Raw genomic sequence first — 26899 nt, 5'->3', positions numbered from 1 at the left:
GCATGGCCGAGTATATCCTATATCATATCCAGAAAGCATGGCTGAGTATACCCTATATCATACCCAGAAAGCCTGGCTGAGTATATCCTATATCATATCCAGAAAGCATGGCTGAGTATATCCTATATCATACCCAGAAAGCATGGCTGAGTATATCCTATATCATACCCAGAAAGCATGGCTGAGTATATCCTATATCATTTCCAGAAAGCCTGGCTGAGTATATCCTATATCATATCCAGAAAGCCTGGCTGAGTATATCCTATATCATATCCAGAAAGCATGGCTGAGTATATCCTATATCATATCCAGAAAGCCTGGCTGAGTATATCCTATATCATATCCAGAAAGCATGGCCGAGTATATCCTATATCATATCCAGAAAGCATGGCTGAGTATATCCTATATCATACCCAGAAAGCATGGCTGAGTATATCCTATATCATACCCAGAAAGCATGGCTGAGTATATCCTATATCATTTCCAGAAAGCCTGGCTGAGTATATCCTATATCATATCCAGAAAGCCTGGCTGAGTATATCCTATATCATACCCAGAAAGCATGGCTGAGTATATCCTATATCATATCCAGAAAGCATGGCTGAGTATATCCTATATCATATCCAGAAAGCCTGGCTGAGTATATCCTATATCATACCCAGAAAGCATGGCTGAGTATATCCTATATCATATCCAGAAAGCATGGCTGAGTATATCCTATATCATATCCAGAAAGCCTGGCCGAGTATATCCTATATCATATCCAGAAAGCCTGGCTGAGTATATCCTATATCATACCCAGAAAGCATGGCTGAGTATATCCTATATCATATCCAGAAAGCCTGGCTGAGTATATCCTATATCATATCCAGAAAGCATGGCCGAGTATATCCTATATCATTTCCAGCAGCAGCTCTAATCATTTACCTGTCCAGTTTTGAAAGCAGAGCTCATCCTGGACTTTGACACCAAACTATTCTTTAAGAGCCTTTATGAAATGCTAAAAGTGAGGAAAGAGCAGGGAGCAGTCATGGACCGACACCCCCTGAACGCAATGAGCCATAGCCTGGCCCCTGACTGAGCATGCTGGGAGAGGACTGTTGGTACATGATGACTGGGGCTTTGTATTACAAGAAAGATCAGACGCAGCCAGAGACAGGGTGGGGCGTGACATAAGGAAGTGTGCATGCTGCTGACTGGGCATTCCCCTAGCAGACACAATGTACCCCTCGCTATACCCTTAGCTACGAGTGCTGGCTACTGCTGCATAACCCCAGGTCAAATATGGGGCTAGCTCAGCTCAGTGCAGGTGACTGAGGGATGCCAGGGGGCTCTTAGTAAGTGTGCAGCAGCAGGGAGGATGAGAGGGCTGCTGCTCTGCCCTCCTGATGTGTTAGGAAGGGGTCTGAACTGTGCGGTCATGCGAGGCACATTTGACACATCACTGTCACGTATACATAAACCCGGGCTGGCGCTCCCTTCTGAACCGGAGGCTTTTGCATTGGTATTGTTTTGTGTTTGAGGGTTTTAAAGGCTTGGTACCTTTACCCCAGACTCAGTTTGCAGTTGAACACCCTGCAGCTCTTAAACAATCTTTCTTGGCTTTTTCTTTTTCTGAACAGGTTGTTCCTACAGTACAACTCCCCTTCTGTTTTTCAATCAGGCTGTGTTTTCCAGGCTGTAAAAAAGCCATCGAAAGCACTGCACAATAATGTGTTTCACTGGGCACGAGTGATTTCCAGTGATACGTTCATGAGAGAGAGAGAGAGAGAGAGAGAGAGAGAGAGAGAGAGAGAGAGAGAGAGAGAGAGAGAGAGAGTGAGTGAGTGAGTGAGTACAAAATAAAACAAATTGCTTTGCCACTTTCCTGATCAGTTTATGATTAACCTAAAATCCAAAGACTGAGTTGAACACACCCTGTGTCAGGTTGCTTGATAAAAGCGAGGCGAGAGTGAGGACGCCTCTTTATTTCAGGACAGAATTGGCAGGTTCTTGGACCCACACTTCAAGAAAGACTCCAGCGTCCCAATGAGCGTCACAGCCCGCTATGGAGTCGTCCGGACCGATAATGAAACTGGTTCGGACTACATGGCGGTCAACAATCCAGCCGATATTGCGGTCATCGTGATTTACTTCCTTGTGGTTTTGGCTGTCGGAATCGGGGTGAGTAGGGTTGCATCTGGAATCGCGGTTATTAGCTGTGAGATTGCTGCTTCTTTTTCACTTTATTGTTTCTGAACATTTTTAAAATGCTTGATCAAATGTTTTCATCAAAAGGGATGCTATTGGAAACATCTGGACTTTAGTTCAGGGTCTCTGAATTGGGCAAAGTAGTTGATTTTCTGTGACTGTGTATGAATGACAAGATCATGCTGATGAGAGTGATGCTGACCAATGGATGAACTTCCATTATCCCAACTAATTAGGATCAGGGGCTGTTCAGATAATCAAATTGTTCAGATAATCGAATTGTTCAGATAATCGAATTGTTCAGATAATTGAATTGTTCAGATAATCGAATTGTTCAGATAATCGAATTGTTCAGATAATCGAATTGTTCAGATAATCGAATTGTTCTGATAATCGAATTGTTCAGATAATCAAATTGTTCTGATAATTGAATTGTTCTGATAATTGAATTGTTCAGATAATCGGATTATGACAGTAATTAATCAAGAAGCCTCCTGAAAAGATGTAACTCACCCCTTTACCTGTAAGTATATAACCTACAGTATTGCACTGTTCTGTAGATGCCAGAAATGAAGTGCTGCTCAGCGCATTTTCTTTGCAAACAGGGCAGAGGAGCACAGCACAAGCAACAAGGTGCTGTTTGGATAACAGAGAGGTTCGGATAATCAAAGTTTTACTGTATTTATAAAATCAAAGGATCGTCTCGATCTGGAATATTGTTATTGGGATTTTGTTGATTTCTCGATTTCTCGATGCAAAATCTCCACAGAAACTGATGTCATCTTTGATGGAGCGCCTTGCAATGCATTTGTATCACTGTCTTTGCACAGTATTGGAAAGAGACTCTCAAACAGGGCTGAGCTCCAGTGTTAGGATCTGGTACTCCTCGGTTACATAACCTTTGATTCAGCTCTGCCCTTGGAATTGGTCGTGTGACAAATCAATGTGATTGAAAGATAAGATTAATATGATTTTATCCTGTGAACTTTTGTGTCCTTTCAAAAGAGCACTGCAGCCTGTAGGACACAGTAACTGCAGTTCCCTTATCACGGTTTACCAGAGTAAAATCACAGCAAAGTGTAATAAAGCACAGTGAAAGCATGGTAAAGCATAGGCAGGCACTGCATAGAATCGCAAGGTATGGTAAAGGCTGTGTATAAACATGGCAAACCAGGGTAAACTAAGGTAAGTGCATAGAATAACCATGTGAAAATGCATGGTAAGACTGCAAAAATAGCGTGCAGAAATAGCGGGGTAAACGTTTCTAAGGGTTGGCAATTTCCCATTCATGGAGCCCTGCTTGTTTCATCCACAGGCCATGCTGAAGACCAGCCGCGGGACGGTGGGGGGGTTCTTCCTGGCTGGACGAAGCATGGTGTGGTGGCCGGTGAGTGCGTGGAGAAATATCATTCACACAATTTGGTAACTGCGTTTGCGTGTGAAAGCTGCGATGATCTGGAGACGGGTTTTGATGTCAGTAGATAAGAAGGATTTGCCTTACCTGTCCTAATGCCCAGCAGTTTGTAATGTTATGTACCACGGTTCTGCCTGTGCTAATCACAAGCTCGCTGCCTCCCAGCTAAAAGCAGGCTTGAGTTAAAGTTTGATAAGTTAATCATTACATTGTGCTGCTCCTGTACAACATTTAGGCTTAATAATCTCTAGCAGGGTGTTAATTATCCTTAAAAAAAGGTTTTGAAATACACACGCTCTCCTGCAAATACCACAGCTCAGCATGACATGGTCTTTAAAATGAGAACTTCAGAGTAGCTTGCCCCCTAACCTGGCAATTAGAAACCCTCTCCACAATTAACCTGCATCATCGGGTCTGTGTAAATCTGCAGGGAACCAGAGAGAGTGCTGGGGCAGTGTGGGTGGTTTTGCAGATCACTGCAAATCTTTTGACAATACATTAGGAGGTGTTAGATAGCACAGCTTCACAGTAACCAGGCAGCGTCTAGCAGTAATCACCAGTGCTGTAAGACGTTGCCAAGTCATTTCATACCATTTCCTTCTATTACTGAAACTCTAGCCTCCACCAGAACCTAATCAGCCATTACTGGGTAACAGGTAGAATCACACAGGCCATTACCTCATTAATTACTCTGCAACCACGCTCACCATTCTATAAAAGGCAGCCTGTTAGTTGAACTTTATTTAATCCATCGAAACAAGACCTTCTTCAAACGTTCTTTACATACAGAAGACGGAATCAGCGTCTATTAATTGTCCCCTATATGGATGATCATGAAAGCAAACGGCTTCATTGCCACATGTGTGACAGGTGCAATTATACAAGGGCAAGGATTCTCTACCTATTCATTTCAATAGGCTACTGTGTGTGACTTCATAGTCGTGGAGCTAGCTCAGGGTGTTCTGCTCGTCTTGTGTGGGTTCTATAAAGAACCATTCACATACACAGAGGATTCTATACTGGGTTCCGGGTAGAACTATTAGATTTCATAGCTGGGGTTCTAATGCTTCTAGAATGAGCCATCCACTACACAGAGACATATTCCTAGCATAGCTCTTCCGTTGAAGAACACAATGTTCCCAGATATCTTTTTTTTTATCAACTAGCAAAAGATACAGAATTTCATTTCTGTATCTTTACAGCCCTTCAATAAAACTGGATCAAGAGGTCGAAGCCTTTTTATTCCCAAGTGTAATGTACATTTTAAGAATCCAGTCAAACCTGTGTTAAAATAATAAGATACAAGCAGAGTGTCGCATCCCCAGTGTGCAAAATAAATATTTCACAAAAGAAACGATAGACCCTGGAATAGTGGTGCTGCCCTCAGAGAAACTCTCTTAACTGAACTCTGAAGAAGGCACTGCATGTTTGTCAAACAAGATCGATTGGGTGAATGCTGGTGTAAGATTCAGCTAAAGTCATGTCTATTTGAGCAGACAGACAGGCGTCCGTGTTTGTAGACAGACTGTCGGGCTCACCTCTCCTGTGTTGAAAGCTGCTCTGTTTGTCACTGATTCCAGATCGGAGCCTCTCTGTTTGCCAGCAACATCGGCAGCGGACATTTTGTGGGACTGGCGGGGACGGGAGCAGCCGCTGGGATCGCGATCGGAGGGTTTGAGTGGAACGTGAGTGCTGTGACCTTCAGTGAGCCCAATCAGAGACCAGTATCTCACCAGAGAAAGGGGAATCATATTCAACAGCACACTGCTGACTCACAGCATTCTGGACTATCACACTATAGAAATATAAAACTATTGTGAAAGCGAGGTAAAGCACAGAGGAGCCTGGTGTAAACCATTGTAAAGACATGGAAATACTTCAAGAAAGGTAACAAGTAATGTGTTTAGTAGTCATGGATGACTTTAAAACATGGTTTCATGGTGCAGTGCTGCAAATGTATGCAAATGTCTGTGCCCCACAGCATTCCCCTCTGAATGAGCCTGTCTTTGTGTATCTGTGCCCCACAGCATTCCCCTCTGAATGAGCCTGTCTTTGTGTGTCTGTGTCCCACAGCATTCCCCTCTGAATGAGCCTGTCTTTGTGTATCTGTGTCCCACAGCATTCCCCTCTGAATGAGCCTGTCTTTGTGTGTCTGTGTCCCACAGCATTCCCCTCTGAATGAGCCTGTCTTTCTGTATCTGTGCCCCACCGCATTCCCCTCTGAATGAGCCTGTCTTTGTGTATCTGTGCCCCACAACATTCCCCTCTGAATGAGCCTGTCTTTGTGTATCTGTGTCCCACAGGCCCTGGTGGCTGTCGTTGTTCTGGGCTGGCTCTTTGTTCCGATCTACATCAAAGCCGGGGTAAATATTTCATTCAGCAGGTTAAAAAAAAGTTTTCAAAGTTTAGTAAAAGTTTTTAGGTCCAACAAATGTATGTGTGCGTGTGCGTGTGCGTGTGTGTTGCCCTGCAGGTGGTGACCATGCCAGAGTACCTGAAGAAGAGGTTTGGAGGCCAGAGGATCCGTATCTACCTCTCAGTCCTGTCCCTCATCCTGTACATCTTCACCAAGATCTCTGTGAGTCCTGGATTTCCCTTCAGCTTTCAGGGTTCTGAATCTCTCTAATCAGTGAGCTCAACCAATCGGTAATCCATTAATCAGATCACCCGCTTGGTCTTTATTCGATTATTATTCACGTCATGAATCGGATGACTGTTTAATCAGAGCGCATGGCGATGGATTAGTCTCGTAAATCCTGTGCGAAACTGAGCTCTAGCAACAATCAGCCTCCATTCCGTAAATTAACATCAAGCACCAAGGCAGACAGTTGCTTTTGAAAGTGACTTTGATTGTGAGGTGTGATCTAAGTGCAGGCACGTCCTGCCTGGCCGCCTCACGTTGACACTCGCTTGTTTGCAGACTCTGGTTAATCAGTAGAAGAGACCAAGGATTGCAGTCACGTTGACAGAAAATATTTGCAAGATATGCCTTTTAAATTGAGACTATGAAATACATCACTAGTCGTATTAATAAAGTGTTGCACTCGAGAGCAAGGGTCAATACGTGTGTGTGTGTGGTAACCTCTCACGCGAGGCTCTCCCGTTGAGTCCCACCTTGTGAATCGGGGTTTATCATTACCAAGGTGGACTCTGATGCGACATTCTAAAGGGACACCCTTTGCTCGCTCGCTTAGGATTTTCTGATAAGGATTAGCGGACATTCAATTAGACATTCTCCGAGGAACATTATCAGCACCGCTGGAAATGCCAACTAGGGGGATTTTGAATGAAAAACACAATTGTTTCATAGAGCTATTGAATCAAACACACCGCAAACACACTGCTGCATTAGCTTAATAAGCCTGGGAAGTCTGATTGAGTGGATAGCGTGCTGTGTGCTTTTTTTGAATCCCCTTTTAGTGACACAGTATTATCAGAGTATGTAGTCCACGAGTGCACTGTTTCTTTGTATGAACGGAAACACTGCACATGTTACAAAGGTTCCTCCCTTGCAGGCGGACATGTTCTCCGGAGCCATCTTCATCCAGCAGGCTCTTGGTTTGAATATATACCTTGCTGTGGTGATGCTGCTGGCGATCACAGCTCTCTACACTGTCACAGGTGAGTCTGGAGCAGGTAACAACGCGCAGTAATGCACAGAGCGGTGGAGCCCGGATTCAAGGGGCTGCTATATTATATTATATTATATTCCACATGGTAACTCACTTGGATATTAAATATCACCCTTCTATATCTTTATAACCCACTTTGGACACTCATCATGTGCTGGTCTGACAATGTGGGCGGATATATTGCTAGACAGCCGAGCTCAGCCACTCATGCACAATGAATTAATTGAGCAGAAAGACCTCGCTGCATTTGATAAGAAAATGTTTACAGAAAGCGCTTGAGCGCTTGGTTTTCATGCCATGGTACAGTGGAGGAGACCCACAGTTCAGTCACGAGACTCATGCTTATTTATTAAAGCTTAGATTACATTATACATATTTTCACACTGCATTCTTTGGCCTCGCCTTTCGAGGTACCCCTGCCCATAAATGAGCTTGCTGATAAGTGAAGAGGCTGACTGCAGGGGGGGCAGGATAGCTGCCCTCCCCAGTTAGATGAAGCCAAAAAGCAGGTGGAGGCTGGGGAGGAGGAGGCTGTGGAGGAGGAAGAGGTGAACAGCAGGGACAGAACGCATTGAGGAGAGATATAAATCCCTTCTTTGATGATCATTGGACCTATCGTTTATCGGAAGACCAGTAAGATACTAGCTCTTCCACTGAACAGTTGGAAGCTCCTAGAATATGCTTGATGTTTACGTGACTCGATCTAAGGTTAAGTGAGTTCCCTGCCTGAACCACCACTTTGCTTCATTCATTCCCCTGGGGTGATACTCAAAGGAGAAAGTCCACCCTTTCAGCCAGGAGCAATCACTGTTATCTAAACAAAATAAAAGAAGCTATTTCAATCTTTATCAGGTTACAACCTTCTTGTTGTTATCGTAATAAACTTGATATTGCTGCAAAACACACAATCAACTTTAGTCAGGCGAGAAACTAGAGCCTTGACCCACTGCCAAGTCAAACACACTGCCAAGTCAAACACAGAAACCGACTCCAGTCTTTTGATTCTTTCACAAATCATAAAAGAGGAGGGTTTTAAACGAGGGAAGTTGTTTACCAGGTGAAGTAGTAACATGTAAAACACTAGGAACTTTAAACCAGCAGTTTGATTCTGGAATGACATGATGCTGGAATGACATGATGCTGCAATGACATCACGCTGGAATGACATGATGCTGGAATGACATGATTCTGGAATGACATGATGCTGCAATGACATCACGCTGGAATGACATGAAGCTGGAATGACATGATGCTAGGATGACATCATGCTGGAATGGGCATGTCATCTCACCGACAGAGGGCAGTGTCAGGAAGGGCAGTGTCTCCCCCCACAGCGCCCGTCACCCCGGGGATGACGAGCTTCTTATTCCAGCATGTCTCGTTCCGTGGCTGGGTGAGAGGTGTGATGCTCCTGTGCTGTTCTTTCTCTCTCCTGTCAGGCGGCTTGGCGGCAGTGATTTACACAGACACCCTGCAGACCATCATCATGGTGGTGGGATCCTTCATCCTCATGGGGTTCTGTGAGTCCACACTTCTTCTGTTCTTTTGCTCTTTGCCTTTTGGCCTGAAGTAAGTTTCACGTGTATTTTAAAATGTAGGTTCACTATTTAACGTGAAGCCACATATTTATAATGTGTGCCCCAGTAAGGACTGGCCATCATAGTCAGGTCTCCATGCCACCACTTACTCACTGTATCGAATCCATAATAACTTTAAAGGGGGTTGTGGATCAGTTACCTTGTAAAATTCACTTTTCTTCTAACACTTTAGCGTTTCAGCTGACTTTCATGCAGTCTTGGTCGAGGAAGTTAAGAGTGCCAGGAACTGTTATTTTTTTATCTCTTCCAGGTTTTAATACGGTTGGAGGGTACGACTCCTTTGTGGAGAAGTACATGAACGCCAAGCCCTCCATCATCACAGAGGTGGGGCTGAACATCAGCGCGGCCTGCTACACCCCCCGCCCCGACTCCTTCCACATCTTCAGGGACCCCATCACAGGAGACCTGCCCTGGCCGGGCCTGATCTTCGGACTGTCCATCCTGGGGACCTGGTACTGGTGCACTGACCAGGTGAGGGGAGAGCAGGGAGGGGGAGAGAGTGGGGGCGTGGGGGGGAAGGAACAGGTGAGGGGAGAGCAGGGAGGGGAGAGAGTGGGGCGTGGGGGGAAGGAACAGGTGAGGGGAGAGCAGGGAGGGGGAGAGAGTGGGGCGTGGGGGGAAGGAACAGGTGAGGGGAGAGCAGGGAGGTAGAGAGAGTGGGGGCGCGGGGGGAAGGAACAGGTGAGGGCAGGGAGGGAGAGAGAGTGGGGGCGTGGGGGGGAAGGAACAGGTGAGGGGTAAGAGGATGATCAAGGGCTGGTGAAGGGGAGAACATGGAAGAAAAGGGAGCAAGGTAGCAGGGGAGGGGAAGAGGCTGGGGAGAGAGCAGGGGTGACGGAGCAGGAGGTGAGCCGTAGTCGGCAACTTTCTCGATATTTCCTGCTGTAAATTTGTGTTCCTTAAAGGGTCTTAAATAAACACGCTGGTGTTGGTGAGAGGATTGCCTTGTTTAAGAAGCTCCCAGTTAAGTTGCCCCCCCCCCCCCCCCCTCTCTCTCTCTCTCTCTCTCTCTCTCTCTCTCTCCTCCCCCGTTTCACCAGGTGATTGTGCAGCGGTGCCTCTCTGCTAAAAACATGTCCCATGTGAAGGCTGGCTGCATCCTGTGTGGCTACCTGAAGCTGCTGCCCATGTTCCTCATGGTCTTCCCAGGCATGATGAGCAGGATTCTGTACCCAGGTGAGAGCCTGCTTATGTGTCCGTCCACATGTGCAATACTGCAAACCAGCAGGACTGCAAATAAACCCAGAGCTCTGGTTGTAAAATGAGAGCCATGTCTTTGTTCTGCAGTTTGTTAATTGTTACCCCCCTGCTGACCCTGGCTCACCATTTTAAATGTGTAACCCCAGGGGTGCATCCCATACCTTCCCAAACCCTATTAGAGAATTAGATTTGAAAGAGGCTTCAATTGTACGACTGTAGGATGGGTTCAAGATAGCCTTATAGATGTTAACCATGGTCCACCTGCACAGTAATTTTGCAGTACACACTATGCATTTATCAGGGATTACCATAGTTTTACTGCATGTGTATGCGATTTACCATGCTTTGCCATGTATTCACTTTGCTTGCTTTTACCGTGGAATACCGCAGAATAATCACCACCCCAGATTCAGGTGCTTTTGATTTCCAGAAGGCTTGATTTAAAAGGCACAGTTTGACTGATTTTGGTTGCTTATTTTGCTGTTGTTTTCAGATGTGGTGGCATGTGTGACCCCCAGTGAATGTCAAAAATACTGCGGAGCGACGGTGGGCTGCTCCAACATCGCATATCCAAAGCTGGTGGTGGAGCTGATGCCGAATGGTGAGTAACAAGCTGCCCGCCATGCAGAGACCAGTCCAGAGAGCCATGCTGGTCAAGCGCCCTGGGGAAAAGATTCACATCTCAATGGAACCTCGTGATCAAACATAGGTCAGATCTGTTAATAATGAGTACCAGCGAAAGGAACCAAGCTGATTCAGATAAACCCTCAATTCATTATTCAAGCCTGTTAAACGACTTGTTCCTCCCTAGAACTGCATGAATACTTCTGAACCTCCAAACTCAGGGGAGCGTGTGCTCTCTGTGTCGTGTCTCGACAGGTCTGCGGGGGCTGATGCTGTCGGTCATGCTGGCTTCCCTCATGAGCTCCCTGACCTCCATCTTCAACAGCGCCAGCACGCTCTTCACCATGGACATCTACACCAAGATCCGCAAGCAGGCGTCCGAGCAGGAACTCATGCTGGCAGGAAGGTACGCTGTGATCTCACGCTGGCATGAAGGTGCGCTGTGATCTCACACTGGCAGGAAGGTGCGCTGTGATCTCATGCTGGCATGAAGGTACGCTGTGCTCTCACGCTGGCATGAAGGTACGCTGTGATCTCACGCTGGCATGAAGGTGCGCTGTGATCTCACGCTGGCATGAAGGTACGCTGTGATCTCACGCTGGCATGAAGGTGCGCTGTGATCTCACGCTGGCATGAAGGTGCGCTGTGATCTCACGCTGGCATGAAGGTGCGCTGTGATCTCACACTGGCATGAAGGTACGCTGTGATCTCACGCTGGCATGAAGGTGCGCTGTGATCTCACGCTGGCATGAAGGTACGCTGTGATCTCACACTGGCATGAAGGTGCGCTGTGATCTCACGCTGGCATGAAGGTGCGCTGTGATCTCACGTTGGCATGAAGGTGCGCTGTGCTCTCATGCTGGCATGAAGGTACGCTGTGATCTCACGCTGGCATGAAGGTGCGCTGTGATCTCACGCTGGCATGAAGGTGCAGTGTGGGGTCCTCCTCTTAAAGGATTTTCCTTTCACAGGGCTGAGAGTCTCCGGCACGGTTTGTGCGAGACCTGTACAGTACCAATCAAAGAGCATGTTAGGATCAAGCAAATGCAAGTTTAAAGTAAGAATTGTGCACGTCTGACACACGGATCAGGAAGGGTTCTGTGCATTTCACGCATGGTTCTTGTTTCATGGCCCTGCATGTTTTTCTCTTATCATAATCCTTGTGTTTTTTTGTTTGTTATGGGCTACTACCTGAAACCAGCAGGACCCAGCACTTCTGTACATTGGTCATCCAGTTTCCTCCTGTTTTTTGCAGAGTCTTCATCCTGGCTCTGATTGGTGTCAGCATCGCATGGATCCCCATCGTGCAGTCTGCACAGAGCGGACAGCTCTTTGACTACATCCAATCGATCACCAGCTACCTGGGCCCGCCCATCGCCGCTGTCTTCCTATTGGCTATCTTCTGCAAACGAGTCAACGAGCAGGTACGTGGCTGCTTCAGAGGGTTGAGTGAAAGAGACACATCAGTGTCACCAGTAGTTGTCGGATAAGACTACCATGCAAGATGTTTTAAAAGTGAACACGCTACATGAATAGCTAAGATCCAGTATTCCGTCCTCGCTGGTGTGAGTTCACCCCTGTGCCTGTCCTGCTGATCTGTTTGCAGGGTGCTTTCTATGGGCTGGTCGTGGGGCTGTTGCTAGGACTGGCGCGGATGATCACAGAGTTTGCCTATGGCACGGGCAGCTGTGTGACCCCCAGCCAGTGCCCCAAGATCATCTGCGGCGTCCACTACCTCTACTTTGCACTCATTCTCTTCGGCATCTCCTGCGTCATCATCCTGGGGGTGTCCCTGATGACCACGCCCATCGAGGACAAACATGTGAGCAACCGGGCTGCCTGCAGGGGTCCAACCCCACAGCTGCAGTCAAAGACATTGACATCTGACATCAAATTCACAAGCCGTTCAGAAAACAAACACATTGACATCTGATATCAAATTCACAAGCTGTTCAGAAAAAAAAACACATTCACATCTGACATCAAATTCACAAGCCGTTCAGAAAACAAACACATTGACATCTGACATCAAATTCACAAGCCGTTCAGAAAACAAACACATTGACATCTGATATCAAATTCACAAGCCGTTCAGAAAAAAAACACATTGACATCTGACATCAAATTCACAAGCCGTCCAGAAAAAAACACATTGACATCTGACATCAAATTCACAAGCCGTTCAGAAAACAAACACATTGACATCTGATATCAAATACACAAGCCGTTCAGAAAACAAACACATTGACATCTGATATCAAATTCACAAGCCGTTCAGAAAAAAAACACATTGACATCTGACATCAAATTCACAAGCCGTTCAGAAAATAAAGCAAACGCTAAACGATAATAATATTATCTGAAGCTCTGTGATGCAAATGCTCTAATAACTGTTATTCGTTGTCAGTGATGCTCAGACGCTCCTCTCTGTGTTCTCTAAATGGATCTGTAAACCCCACGTTGGGTTGTTCCTGTTGCATGCTTTTGAAAGCGTTCCTCCCTGTCCCCTCTGTCCCTTGCAGCTGTACCGGCTGTGCTGGAGTCTGCGCAACTCCACCGAGGAGAGGATTGATCTGGAATCTGACAACTGGACAAGCCCCAAGGAGGAGCCCCCCAGCGAGGACCCCGGTAACCAAGAGCGCCTTCCTTACTCTGCCCTCGTCTTTATTTTCATTTGTGTTGAACCTTTGGGGAAAGAAATGATCTGTTTAATTGTTGTAGTTGATGCAACTTGTATAATGTTCAATAGTTATTGCATTGCTGTCTGAAAAGTAAGCTTTTGCAGTCTCTTGCTCATGTGTTGAAATGAGCTGCTGTTTTTTCAGTACCATATACATTATTGTTGGAGAACATGGGCTGTCTTCACAAAGCTTTAACGCATCACTCGGGTTTGTTTAAAGTCTGTCTTGATATTCACGAGACTGAACAGTTTCCTGATTAACAAACTTGATTTCATACCACCTGATGATTTTACAAAACTACATTTCAAGTCCTCTTCAGCCCAGGTGCTGCGGTTCACCTTTTATAACGTTAATACGTAAGCTTTTGAAAATATGTCCCCGTCTGGAAAGCAGTCAGTCCAGGCAGCAGCCACACTCACAGTGCATTTCCTCGCTCCCTGTTTTAATTCCAGAACCCCCTCAGGAGGTGGGCTGCTTTCGCAAGGCCTATAACTGGTTCTGCGGGTTCGAGCAGAAGTCAGCTCTGCGGCTCAGCCCCGAGGAGCAGGCGGCGCTGGACAAGAAACTGACCGACACCTCGGAGCACCCGCTCTGGAAGAACGTGGTCAACGCCAACGCCATCATCCTGCTGGCCGTGGCAGTCTTCTTACACGGCTTCTTCGGATAAGCAGCAGCGCTGTGAAGAGACCTCGCCTCCGTTCTGACAGCCAGGTCTCGCTGTGCTGTTACTGCAACAGGGCTGTGAGCAACCTGCTGTAGACGAGCACGCTTGGACCTGTCCCTTTTTAATTCAAAATCGATTCTACAGAAGCAAAACAAATGTATATAGAATGGGGTCATTTTTATTTTTTCTATATTTTCCCCCTGTATTAAGTGTTTCCCCCCCTATGATTCCCCTGACTGAGTAAATGTCTTGCTTTTTTCATGCTACCTTTAAACACCTTACAGAATGATGCATGTAACCCAAAGTGGCAAATCACTGTACTGTACAGCAACCCTTTCATGCACATGCTACCTCAAATAACATTACAAGATGTACTTCAGAGTTCCTTCTGCACACAACATCCTGGAGCATTTCAGTGCGATTCCTATAGCAAAGCTGCATATCCTAGTGATCATAGTAGCACACTAGAATTCCCTAGTGTGATTGCTAACAATCTGCCTTTAATATAAAACCCAATCTGTTCTTAATAAATCCAATTCATTCATAGGAGGAGTCTGTGAGCCTCCCACCTCGCACCAGTGTAACAGAAACCCCACAAGTGTCGCACACAATGAAGTAAACGCATGTGTTTACACAGCCTGCTGTTTTACATGCAGATCCGGTGTAAGTGAATAATAAACTTCCTTGCTCCTGGTTTATTCAGTCTTTGTTTTTATGAGTCATGTTGTCATGGTTAATAAATATTTACACAGCCTTTAGACTTCATTTCCTCAGCCGCAACAGAGCATGACCAAACTCCAGGTGAGCAAAACACCTCAGCAATGTAGCGCCATCTAGAGTCAAACACTGCTTACTGCATTGATCAGAATACAGTGGAGGCACACGTCCAGTAACTGCATTCAATGCCATTTGGCACGAAGGTCAAAGTGGTGCAGGGGGTCAAATTCATGACATAATAAAGTCGATGTATTCAGGAAACAAGTGCGGAATAAAATTTGGCAACAAAAGAACAGAATTCTACAAACGGGCGTGGAGTGAAGCAGGGCTGCAGCGCTGTTCAACATCTATATCAACGACTTAGCAACGGCGTTGGAACACTCTGCAGTCCCTGGACTCACTTTACAGGACAAAAAAATGAAATTCCTGCTCTACGCAGATGACCTGGTCCTGCTGTCCTCCACAGAGCAGGGGCTGCAGCAGAGCCTGGCACTGTTAGAGCAGTACTGTCACACCTGCTATCCAGCCCATTGTACTGTATGGAAGTGAAGTATGGGGTCCAGTCAGTCAACAAGATTATATCAAATGGGATAAACATCCAGTAGAAACCCTGCATGCTGAATTCTGTAAAAGCATATTACAGGTACAGCAGAAAACACCAAACCATGCATGCAGGGCTGAATTAGGCAGCTACCCACTGCTCACCAGCATGCAAAAAAGAGCACTCAAATTCTGGATGCATCTAAACAGAAGTGAGCCAGACTCCCTCCAGTACAAGACCCTGCAAACCCAAGAGCTCAGCCCAGAAAAGAGTCTCCTCAGCCAGCTGGTCCTGAAGCTCACTACACTAACCCGCACTAACACTGACCAGCTTCAGGACAGCTCTGCTACAGCACTGCTAATCAGAGTCAACCAAGCTGTAACACGAATCAAAAACTCCTATCTGGAACATTAGGACAAAACCCAAAATAAACTGGATTGCTAAATATGTTTATAATGTGTATCTTTACTTTGTAAATGCTTTGGCAATACTGCTGATGTTAGTCATGCAAATAAAGCTGTCCTGTGGTTTATAGAAACGACTGTTTTCAGCCACTTCCTGTGGTGTGACACTCTCTGAAGATCTTTTTTTTTCAAAATAATGTAAAAACAAAATACCCGAATCCACCAGCTTAAACCACATCAACAACGTCAATAAATACCCATGAAATCGCCTCTATGTAAATGGTTGAATTAGTCTTATCGATTATTTAACAATGTGTCCCGGTTTTGAAAATCTGCTCACCCTAACTACTGCACATGCAAGTAACGACTTAATAATGAATGCATGCACGCGTTTAGTAAGTAACATGTTGATCTATGATGTCACTCACGTGACTTTACACCTTCACGGCTCGCCGTGCAAAGCAATCACCTGCGCTCAAAAACAAACTTTTTTTTCGCCAAAACGTGTCAGATGGTCTGTCACGTGTTGATGACCGAAATTACGTATCCATTGCTTCTGTCTAAGTATTGGGTGCTAAAGAGCCGCTGAGCCAATCGGCTCCCTGCCTGCGTCCGCGTGGCGGAGTAGTGAGGTTTGTGCCGGAAGCTGTGGATGTAACGATTCTCTGTGTGTTCCTGGGTTCAGCTACAGTGTAGTCAGGATGGGGCGGAAAATGTAGCGCGGATTGGAGCAGAGCGAACCGTGCCGTGCCGTGCTGAGCTGAGCGCGAGTAGCGTGGGTGAGAAGCAGTTTTGGAAGAGGTAAGTGGGGGGCTGCATCATTTTCTTACAGAAGTCACACAGACCCGTGGTATTGGATTTGAACTGTGCACGGCTAATCAGAATATAAGACGGTGCGGTCGGTGTTTTCCGCAATGGTTGGTATGAAAGATAAGCAGTTTTCTTCTCAGTCTGTTGCGCTAAGGGTGTGTGTTTTTTTGGTTTGCGCTTGTTCCCTTTATTTTCACTGCAATAGTACATAGTCTCTGTAGTGTTTGAATACAAAACGACAGACCTGTACTTCATTAATCTGCATTTCAACCTGTAGCCCTGGACCTAAACACAATGTTTGTTTAAATTATATACTAATTCTTAACAACGGGGGGAAAAAAATAGTTCATTTGAATTGTACTTCCGGAGCAAATTTATGGTCTGGTCGAGCGGTTTAAGTAATTTTATTTTCATTTGAAAGCTAGGCTGAAGCATGTCGTGCTGCGCGTTATTAAGAGAAGACGCGCAGGTGAGAACACTGCGTGATACCCGTCTCCTTCAAAGAGGCGCCGTGTCGACAGCGGACAGTAACCCAATTCAACGAAGTAGCTATTAAACAACAGCACCCTGTGCAGAGTGAGGAGATTGGCCCTACCCTGGGGCTACAGCCTGGTTAAATGGTTCTGTGGATCAGTAGGACACAGGTGGTCTGACGCTGTCTGGTCAATCTTTTTTGCAGGGCTGCACCGTCAGGTCATGATGCTGTCGACGGTCACTGCCGATCTGGAGAGCGCTCAGCGGTTATCTTTAGGATCCGATTCCCCTGCCCTCTCCGACCTGCCCCGGGATGTATATGCTGAGCTGCAGCACAGGGAAGCACCTCTAACCCCTGACAGACCTGCTGGGGCAGCTGGGGGTGTTGAATCCAGCCTGCCAGAGCCCCAGGGCTGCTTCGAGGGGGCGTCGGCCAGTTCCCCTGCTTTGAAGTGCGAGGTGTCCCAAGACGAAACTGGTGAAATGCACGCCGAGGTGAACTGCAAAGAACTGGGCTCTGTTGCAACTGGTGAAGGCGATGGGGAAGGAGGAGTGAGAACAGACCGCAGGACTGAGCCACCTTTGAGTCCCATGCAAGGGGACGGCATGAATCCGGTGAGGAACAGGGAGTGTGGATCTTTTGGAATCTTGCTTCACAATGAGAGAAAGTTAACAGCAATAATTTGAAAAAAAAAAAAAAAGTCTTTAAGTAGTCTGCATACCATTTTCGAACGTATTTTAGTAAGATCTCTTTCTATGAAGTTTCATTTAACAGATTCACGTGGGGAAGGTTCAGAACTGTCTGGTTTAATTAAGAACCGTTCTGCAGTTCAGTGGCACATTTTCAGGGAAACCTCATTATCCGGGTTAGTTTTTAATGAAGTTGTGTGGTTTTTTGTTTTATTTCAGGCACAGGCAAATGAAATCACAGTCGCAGAGTGCAGCGCTGTAGAAAAGGCACGGTCCATTGACCTTGAAGCAGGTAGGTTTTCCTCAGCATTGGCATGTGAAAGTCTTAATCCCCAGTGTGGGGACAACAAGGACGTGTGGGGACTGTTTAGAGAAGGAGTGTCTCCCGCTTAGTGGTCTGTGTTTTTTATCAGATAAAATGTAATCGCATCCGCATCCATACTGTTAATTCTCCATTGCAAACATATTCCTGATTTACTTTGTACCAAGAACAAGCTGTCAGGTGAAAGACATTGAGAAGTCAAATTGGTTTGCTGTCCTGCCTAAATTCTAGTGTGGAGGATTTAAAACCTGTGTACTGTGAAGCTGTGTATTAAAGAGTGATTTAATGAAAACATTTAATTGAATTGGAGGCTGCTAATAATGGGATGCACCAACAGATGCACACAGGAGCAGGGATGGATATATGACTCCTAATGCGTAGCAGTTTCACCCATTCCAGGTTTTACTACGTCTTGTCTTATTAAACTCCTAGTAAAACCAGGAATGGACCAAACTGCTATGCAGTGGGAGTCTTATTTCCATCCCTGAGGAGGCTGTTCAGGCCAAGAAGAGTTACCTTTCTCTCCACTCTTTCCTCCTTATTCCTTTTTCTTTTTAGACATTACAGACATGGATGTTGATGCTGGACGTGATGAAGGGTTGGAAGCGAGTGCAGCGGGGACCTGCGGGAGAGAACTGACCGAATCAGAGAGCTCATGTTCCCCAATAAAGAAATCTGAAGTGCCGGAAGCCAAAAACAAAACAGGCCTGGTCACGGCTGATTCAAACGATGCTGTATCTGCAGCAGCTTGGGCCCTTGAAGTAGTTTCCATGGAAACAAAGACTCAGAACTCCCCTTGCATTGGTGATGGAAATGAGGAACCTAACACAAACAATAATAGTGCTGATAATCATCCCTGTGGAGGGTCTGCACATGAAGCTGGTGAACCTCTGCCCTGCGGTAACCTCTTAGAGAACAAGCTTTCACAAGCAGAGCTTAAAGATGTGTCTGTTGCAAAGGTGGAGAGTCCAGGACAAAATGTTGAAGCTGCCCAGAGTACTGGGGTAGGACGGGATCTAATGGATAACCACTGGGTGCACTCCAGGTTCGACGAACTCGCACCTTACATCAGGCCGCACGATGAAGATGAGATCTTGGGCGTCTGCGCTGAGAACGAATTCGTGCTCGGAGTCGATTGCAGCCGTTCGGAACAGAAGGACGCTGAGGATTCTGTCCGTGGAGAAGGGGAAGAAAGGCTCCCAGCTGAACTCTCCTCCGAAAGTCAGTCGGAAGTGATTTCGGAAGCAGAACCAGTGGCGGGTCTCCCGGGTGAGGGATGCGATGTTCCTGTCCTGACCCGTTCAGAAGTGCACCAGGCAGAGCGTGCCGTGCCTTGTGAGTGTGTGACTCGGATCCAGGAGGGGGGCTCTGCAAAGGGCAGCACCCCGTGTTCCGCAGGGCTCGGCAGCCCGGCACATGTGCACTGTGGCTCTGACCGCAATTATTGTTCACAATGCAATAGGAATATCGAGGTGCCTGCTGACTGTAAAATCGCAAGCAGCGTCCCAGCGAAACACCTGAATAAAAGTGGCTGCTGTCCCCTGGGTTACAATGTGCCAGCTGGAGCTCCTTTGGTAACCACCAGGGGCCAGAGTGTGACGCCTCAGGCTTGTGATGCACTGGAAACCGAGAGCCAGGGTGCAGCTCAGACTCCGGAAAGCGATTTCTCTGTGCGGTTATCGGGGGAGGAAGATCCTGTGGAGCTGCTGCAAGGTGAAACGGACCTCTCCAGGCAGGCAGCTCATGGCGAACAGGCCCTAACTGTTCAGAAGTGTGAAGTGCGATTGGAAAACAATGAAGCGACTTCGGTAGCAAAGCAAAAGACTAAAGACGTGCTGCACCCAGAAGATAAGCTGGAGCAGAGGGCATCCTCTGAAGCTGCCGCAGATATTGGGACAATGGTTTCAGCAGACCGAACTGGAAGTACTGGCACGCTCGGGGAAAGAGACCCCGATAGGGGGACGGAGTCTGGGGGAGACGGAGTGAAGCTTGGGGTTTCAGAGTGTCGGACGGATCGCGGATCCCAGTTAAACTCTGAAGGTGAAAAAGACACTCTAGGTACCCCTGCATCTTCAATAGGAAATCCATCGGCACTCGAAAACAGGTCAGCCACTGATATAACTCTGCACGGTGCAGGAGCAGCGGCTGTTGCTGATGGTGCTGGAGTGAACGGCTTGTGTGGGACGTTGGAGCAGGAAAAGCCGAGCAGTCTGATTGATGTGGAAAGACCTTTAACAGAATCTGAAAGTGGACAAGTTTCGGGAAGCGTTGAGATCCCACTGCAACCCAGGGAAGGTTGCAAAACAGCTGCCGTTAGTGACGGCACTACAGAAAGCGTGTGTGGAGCTGCTGAGCTGGAGTCGGGAGGTCGGAGTACTTTGAATGATAAGGACAAATCTGTAAAAGAAACCGAAGGCATTGAGACAAGCTGGCAGCCCAGTGAGGATTGCAGGCTGCCCTGTGAAGGTGAACTGGACTGCATCGAAACATCACAAAGCCAAGGTAGCTGTAAAGCAATTCCGAACTGTCATGCAGAAGAATCCGAAATCCACGAGGATCCAGTGGACCCTGCCACTCCTTTACAAACCGGTTGTGATGTTTCCGGAGACTGGGAAAGATCTAGTGCAGAAAGTTCAGAACCACGTGAGAATCGATTGGACCCCCCTGGTCATTTCAGAACTGGTTGTGATGATGAGGCCACACCTGAAAAACGGCAGCCTTGCAAAGGAGCAGAAGAAGATGCTGAAAGACTGCGTGCCTCCGATGAAGAATTGGACTGCACCGAAGGGCGTTCAGACAGCCAAGGCAAAAACCTGACCTCAATAGACAAGGTGGAAGCTTCAGCTGAGGGTGGGGCTGCATTAAAAAACAGCCTGGTTATTAAACAGCAACCTGCTGACCCGGAAACAGTCAGCTCTGAACTTGGTGGCAGGAGCGAGGAGATTGCAGAGGTTCCATTGGAAAGAATGGAGCACCAGCCAGCTGTGTGCAACAAGAGCACCTCCCCCCTGCATGCAGCAAGCAGTGTGGCATGCAGCCAGAGCAACCAGGCTTTGCTTGTGGAGCTTGTGGAAGAAACGAGCCTCTCTGAAGGGGAGAGAACCACAGAGTGCACTTTGCAAGACCCCAGTGCTCCCCACACTTCTGAGTGCTGTAATCAAAAACATACATCTCCAACTGAAATTGACAACAGCTCAAAAACAAGCAGCTGTGACCCGCCTTGCACAAGCCACACACACAGTGTTCCCGTTGAGCCAGGAAAAGCACCCGTTGGGAAGTGCGCTGCGGTTGAAGGGGAGTTCGGAAAGCCGCCTAGAAAGAAGAGGGTAGTGGAGTTACGGAAACAGCCAGAAAGGAGTTGCAAGGCAGGGACCAAGGTGCCAGAGCTATTGCAGGATCTGAGAAGAATGAGGGATTCAAACGCTCAAGTGTTTATCAGGACCCAGGTAGTGAACATTGCAGAGCTAGGCCATGGGACTAGTGAAACCATGAACCACGCAGTTCATAGCGGCGCAGTTCTGAATGCAAACCTGCCCAAGGAGGAAAGGACTTTCCCTTCTCTAAGAAACGAGACGTCCAAGCCACACAAGCCTTGCCTTAATGTGCTGCGCAGTGTAAAGTGTCAGAAAAATATCCAGGAACCCCTGCTGTTGAAGTTATCGAACGTGGCCAGTAGCCTGGTGCCGGTTAGGAGTCCTCAAAAGTTCAGACCTTTTTATAGGTCGTCCAAAGCCTTGCCGTACAGATTAGAGAGGGGGCTGAAAGCCGGAGCAGCTGACGTCTCTGTGTGCATGAAGACAAAATTAAAACCTTACTGGTACAACAGTTTTTGTTGCAGGCTTCCCCATTTAAAGGGCCACTCTTTGAAGAATGTAACATTTCAGTCTCTTGCACTTTCCTGCAATGCAGACCTATCCAAGGTTTCCTTGTACCGAACGGATCGCTGGAAACCCTCGGTGACCTTTACTACCCCCGTCTTTCCAGTTTCTTTCCATGTTAGATTGGGGTCCATGTCGTCTTTACCGTCTGGTGATGATGATGATGATGATGATAAGAAGTCTTGTTCTTCAAAACTCATGTTGCATGAAGCATCTATCCAGCCTCCTTCATCTTCCTCCTCCTCTCTCTCTTCAGCATGGACTTGTTCCTCCTTCTCTCCAGATGTTTCCGCAGGTTACCGCAGCGTTGTCCAGAACACCACGCTCACAGGCTTCAGTGGTGAATTGCACCCCGTTGTGTTTACATGCTCTGGGAGCAGCGAGCCCCGCTGCCGAAGCTGCTGTTTCAGTGAATGCCAGGAGCTTGTGTGCCGGACGGCCTCCTCTTCCTCCTCTCCGTTCTCCAGGTTCGGGCTGCACACTGTTTTAGCCCTTTCCTCTCCGGCTTGTTATCGGGTCTGGACTCGCCGGCGCTGCCTGGGCGGAAGGGTCCCTGCGGTCCAGAAGAGGTTCCTGTCCCAGTTTGAGGAGGGGCTGAAGGTGTCTTCCTCGACCCTGAAGGAGAACCTCTTTCCCTCGTTGCACTACTCTCTGGGAAGGATCGTGGCAGCCTGGAGCAGTCGTGGGCCAGCGGCCTGCCTGCCTGACTTCACTACCTTCTCCTGCCTTGCCACGGATCACAGGTACAAAAACGAACAAACGTCAACTGGAAGTGCTCTGATACAAAAAGAAGTATGCATGTTTTGCAAACATACAATAGACTAAACTACTATAATCCTCTGCTAATATAAACTCTGGTTGTCTGAAATGAGCTGTAACCTGAAACATGCCATCATAATGAAACGCAGTCCTGTCGGATTGCAGAAACCACATTTCAATATCACAGTTCTGTGATGAGTGCGCAAAACATTTCTATCAGTCTCTGTCCCTTTTCATTCAAAGGGTTACTGCTGATTCTGGATTCAATTGAAGTATCAAAACACAGAACAGACAAGACCGATCCAAAATAAATGTGCAGTGTTAAACATTGTTAGTTTCAGTACCGTTTTAACTCATGTGATCTGTTTTAGCACTGCAGACTGGTAGAAATGTAGCTAAAAAAAAAAAAGCTTTGCAAAGTTAGCATTGGGGGGGGGGGGGGGAAAGAGCTGTGGTCAAGGTCACTCAGAATGACTCAGATTTATTTCAGTGTGTGTTTTTTTTTTTTTTTCATGTGTATTCTCAATTGCAGCTATGCAAGGCAGTTGCTGGGGTGCTTTGTAACCAGCTCGTTTGCTGAAGACCGTGCAGCCGCAGGTGTTGCTAATGAAAGGTAAGGGATTGCATGCTTCACTGCCTGGGGAATAGCTGAGGTTTGTCCCACGCTGAAAATATCCACGCATTCCGCCTCCTTCAAGGAGTGCCTATAGAAACTAGCGGGAATGCTGTTAAACACAGCTTGACCCCCGTGTGTAGAAGCACAGTTACCCACAGTACAGTCAGTCTCCTGTTTCCATTGCAGTGACCTCAATCAACCGGACTGCACTTTACAGAGAGAGCCATGCCTGATGCCGTTGTCGCCTGTGTCTGACCGACTGGTCTTTGCACTACTCGACCAGACTGCTGCACAGATCAGACCAAAGTCCCTCATGGCCTGGTCCAGCCTGCCGGCAGCCTCCTGTATGGAATGTCGTGCGAGTGACTCCGCCCAGCGCTCCGCAGCACTGCCTGAGATCCTGGGTGTGAGCTATCCAGAGATGAAAGAGGTAGGCACTCGTAACCACAGAGCTCTTCTTGAGAACGGGGGAAGACCTAATGCTGGATCACCCTGTATTAAACATTCAAACCCTCCGTGTGTGTGTGTGACCAGTCGCTTATCTAATCTAATATGCGTTTTCCGTTAAGAAGTGGACTTGACTTGGTCTCATCACATACATTTTAATGCACAGTGACTTGCAAGGTATCCATGTACTATAAACGATGACACTAATCCATGAAGAAAGTGTGTCGTCTTCATAACTAGTACGTTTTCTGTTAAATGTTAAGGGTCATTTCAGCTCAAGTGGACCCAGTTTTGCATAAGCAGGTAGGTGTGTGCATGCGAGCGAAGACTCTGTAACCCATACAGCCCTACTTGGGGGGTTGGGGGGGGGGGGGGGGGCTTTACCTTTGTCCCCCCCCCCCCCCCCCCCTCGTGGAATAAGCCGTTTCTTTTGTGGTGTGGACGGCCCCAGAGATCACTGGAACGCGTTGTAAATGTCATGCAGGGGGTCTCTTTGTTTGAACTGGTGCCACAGTTGTGATTCTTTTGTTCATCTGTAGTATAGAGTAGGTTTTTTTTTTATCTTTTTGTTTGTTACAGCAGATTGTCATTGACATGAGACGCATGCAGTACCTTCGTATAGAAGAAAACAAGTGTGTGGAGGTACTGTTGCAGCGCTCGCTGGTTTGCTGTGCGTCGCTGCCTGTGTTTCACGCACTCATGTGTCGTGTGTTTCCTCGCTGGTTTGCTGTGCGTCGCTGCCTGTTTTTCGCGCACTCGTGTCGTGTGTTTCCTCGCTGGTTTGCTGTGCGTCGCTGCCTGTTTTTCGCGCACTCGTGTCGTGTGTTTCCTCGCTGGTTTGCTGTGCGTCGCTGCCTGTGTTTCGCGCACTCGTGTCGTGTGTTTCCTCGCTGGTTTGCTGTGCGTCGCTGCCTGTGTTTCGCGCACTCGTGTCGTGTGTTTCCTCGCTGGTTTGCTGTGCGTCGCTGCCTGTGTTTCGCGCACTCGTGTCGTGTGTTTCCTCGCTGGTTTGCTGTGCGTCGCTGCCCGTGTTTCGCGCACTCATGTGTCGTGTGTTTCATCACCCCCCCCCCCCCCCCCCCCCCCCCGACAGCAGAGTGTTCTTGAGAAGAGTCTGGTGAGCGAGCCGGGGCAGAGGACGAAGAGGGTTTCCCAAATCCGCATTCGGAAAACCGTCCCCAAACCGGACAACAATCTAACCCCTATGGGGCTACCGAAACCAAAGAGGTGAGCTTACCAGGAGCATGATAGTGTGTGTGTGTGGGGCTAACTAAAAAACAGCTAACTGGTCTAGGTCTTATATAAGGCACATTCAAGTCTATTTCTGTCCTCGTAGCCACTCCGTGAATTCACCACCTTTTTGTTTTTCTTCAGATTAAAGAAGAAGGAATTCAGCTTGGAGGAGATCTACACCAACAAAAACTACAAGTCTCCGCCTTCCAACAGGTCTTGTTATCTCCCTGGAAACTTAGCCCTTCCTAATTCCCACATCCTGTTTGTCAGGACCTTCCTGCTTGTTTAATAATATTGTACAGCCAAGACCCATGCTACCCCGATCACATGTGTGCTGGTGGTATTGGCAGGAATACACTGTTCTGCTTTCTGGTCGTTTAGAAGATCCTGCTATCTACAGATCCTCTTTCTTTTTAGTTTTCTTTTTTTCTTTCTATCTTGTCATTAAATGAATTGTATTCCTCTTTGAATATTAGCCTGCAACCTTTTACAGTCAGTCTCAAGTAGTGCTGCGTGAACCGATTGTTCGAATCAAGATCTCCGCACGTGAGGGCCGTTTCCCATTGGGCTGATTTCCCATTCCTAGTGAAGAAACAGCTGCTTGGGTTTGAGCGTGTGGATCGCTGCTCTCCACGGAGTGTAAGAAAAGCAGCAATCGTCACAAACCCAGGCAGCCGCTTCTTCACTGGCTTCACTTGGATTGGTAAATCAGCCCGATCAATGCCCACGACCCTCACCTGATTGGCAGCAGCTGATTTCTGCTCAACCCCAGTAATCGACTCTAGTCTCAAGCTTCGTCTTCTTCTGTGCAGGAGCCTGGAAACCATCTTCGAGGAGCCGAAGGAGAAGAACGGCGCGCTGGTGTGCATCGGGCAGCAGAAGCGCAAGCGGGTCCTGGAGTTCCAGGACTTCACCGTGCCCCGCAAGCGACGCGCCAGGACCGGGGTGAAGCTGAAGAGCAGCCGCACGCGGGGCAGGAAGGCAGCGAAGCAGGGCTGTGCAGAGCTGGACGTGCTGCTCATCGAGAAGCTGAGCGCGCTGGAGCACTTCTTCAACACCGAGCACATCACCATCTGAGCCCTGTGCGGAGCTGCGACACAGAGATCTGAGCCCTGTGCGGAGCTGCGGCACAGAGATCCGAGCTGCTGTTTAAAATCACTGGCTTCACTAATCCCATCTTGATTCCTGCTTTTCTTCTTCTCTGCCTCCAGTGTCTCCACACTCCTGTATGAGTGGCTCCAATTCCTGGTGGGACTTCAGTATTTATTTCCAAACCTGCACTGCTTTCCAGTGCAAGTGGATAAACCGCGCTGTCCCCCTGCCTCTTGAGACAGCACGCTGTTTTGTTTTGGACCTGGGATGAAACGAAACCATGGTGGAGCAGCGGTAAGGGCAGCCACTGCTCTGTGTAACTCTGTGCTGAATCGGGTACTTCCGCAGTGTGAAGTTATAACTGCAGTATTATTTTTGACTCTCTTATTATTAAAACAGGGGAGGGAAAGACATGCGCCTGCGTGCACTGGATTTATTAAAACACCTGTCGTGAACCGAGCACTTTTCCAAACTAAAAAGCAACAGCAAGGATCGGGTTCTCATTCTCCCATCAAAATGTTTTTTCTTTCTATCGTACTTTGTTACTGTAACGTCTGTTCCATTTGCACCTTCCAAACAAAATAACGCGCTGCGATATTCAGTCTTGCCAAAGTAATGGGAAACAGTGATGTAAATCTGAGTGTAGCTCTTTCTCAAAGTACCGTACACGTTGTTAGATCGCTTTTAAAGAAACACGACTTTTCTTCACATTTCCTTTCACCTGTACGCTTATCTACAGTAGGGTGTCGTCAGAACTACAGTATTTTTAGAAGAGTCACTATCAAAAATAATTCTTGCTGTGTTTTATAATGAAAGAAAAATAATTGCATTTGTTAGCATCGAAATGTAAAATGCAAATGTAGCAACTAGCTTCCTTGGTATTATTTATTCATCCTTTTTTTTTTCTAATATT

At 47.3% G+C, this 26899-nt stretch overlaps 2 protein-coding genes across 3 annotated transcripts; both read left to right on the top strand.

Annotated features, from left to right (window-relative positions):
• The first annotated feature begins 1961 nt into the window (after positions 1-1961).
• LOC117428224 (sodium/glucose cotransporter 1-like) lies at positions 1962-14743 on the top strand. The gene is made up of 15 exons (XM_058994251.1): positions 1962-2163; positions 3506-3577; positions 5185-5289; positions 5908-5967; positions 6078-6182; positions 7120-7225; positions 8676-8756; positions 9085-9305; positions 9875-10010; positions 10528-10635; positions 10914-11064; positions 11914-12082; positions 12265-12480; positions 13181-13286; positions 13792-14743. The coding sequence occupies exons 1-15, from the start codon at positions 2029-2031 to the stop codon at positions 14004-14006; spliced, it is 1986 nt and encodes a 661-aa protein (XP_058850234.1). The 5' UTR covers positions 1962-2028; the 3' UTR covers positions 14007-14743.
• A 1493-nt stretch (positions 14744-16236) lies between these two features.
• LOC131699013 (uncharacterized) lies at positions 16237-26104 on the top strand. Of its 2 annotated transcripts, none has more exons than XM_058994243.1 (9): positions 16237-16466; positions 17155-17564; positions 17859-17931; positions 18520-22582; positions 23131-23211; positions 23401-23644; positions 24758-24888; positions 25036-25107; positions 25707-26104. In XM_058994243.1, the coding sequence occupies exons 2-9, from the start codon at positions 17172-17174 to the stop codon at positions 25969-25971; spliced, it is 5322 nt and encodes a 1773-aa protein (XP_058850226.1). In that variant the 5' UTR covers positions 16237-16466; positions 17155-17171; the 3' UTR covers positions 25972-26104. The 2 variants fall into 2 exon arrangements, with proteins under 2 accessions (XP_058850226.1, XP_058850225.1); XM_058994242.1 differs by having other exon boundaries at positions 24755-24888.
• The last annotated feature ends 795 nt before the right edge of the window (positions 26105-26899 follow it).

This window comes from Acipenser ruthenus, chromosome 21 (assembly GCF_902713425.1).
Source record: "Acipenser ruthenus chromosome 21, fAciRut3.2 maternal haplotype, whole genome shotgun sequence".
In the NCBI taxonomy this organism is placed as follows: Eukaryota; Metazoa; Chordata; class Actinopteri; order Acipenseriformes; family Acipenseridae; genus Acipenser; species Acipenser ruthenus.
The sequence above is the reverse complement of the archived record's forward strand: the minus strand, read 5'-3'. Positions and strand labels throughout refer to the sequence as shown.

Excerpts from the sequence above, each read along its gene's own strand:
- LOC117428224 (XM_058994251.1), top strand. The coding sequence starts at position 2,029 with ATGAGCGTCACAGCCCGCTATGGAGTCGTCCGGACCGATAATGAAACT. Across the intron at positions 8,757-9,084 it reads CTTCATCCTCATGGGGTTCT|GTTTTAATACGGTTGGAGGG; the intron begins GTGAGTCCACAC and ends TATCTCTTCCAG. Across the intron at positions 12,481-13,180 it reads CGCCCATCGAGGACAAACAT|CTGTACCGGCTGTGCTGGAG; the intron begins GTGAGCAACCGG and ends TGTCCCTTGCAG.
- LOC131699013 (XM_058994242.1), top strand. The coding sequence starts at position 17,172 with ATGATGCTGTCGACGGTCACTGCCGATCTGGAGAGCGCTCAGCGGTTA. Across the intron at positions 17,932-18,519 it reads GTCCATTGACCTTGAAGCAG|ACATTACAGACATGGATGTT; the intron begins GTAGGTTTTCCT and ends TTTTCTTTTTAG. Across the intron at positions 23,212-23,400 it reads GCAGGTGTTGCTAATGAAAG|TGACCTCAATCAACCGGACT; the intron begins GTAAGGGATTGC and ends TTTCCATTGCAG.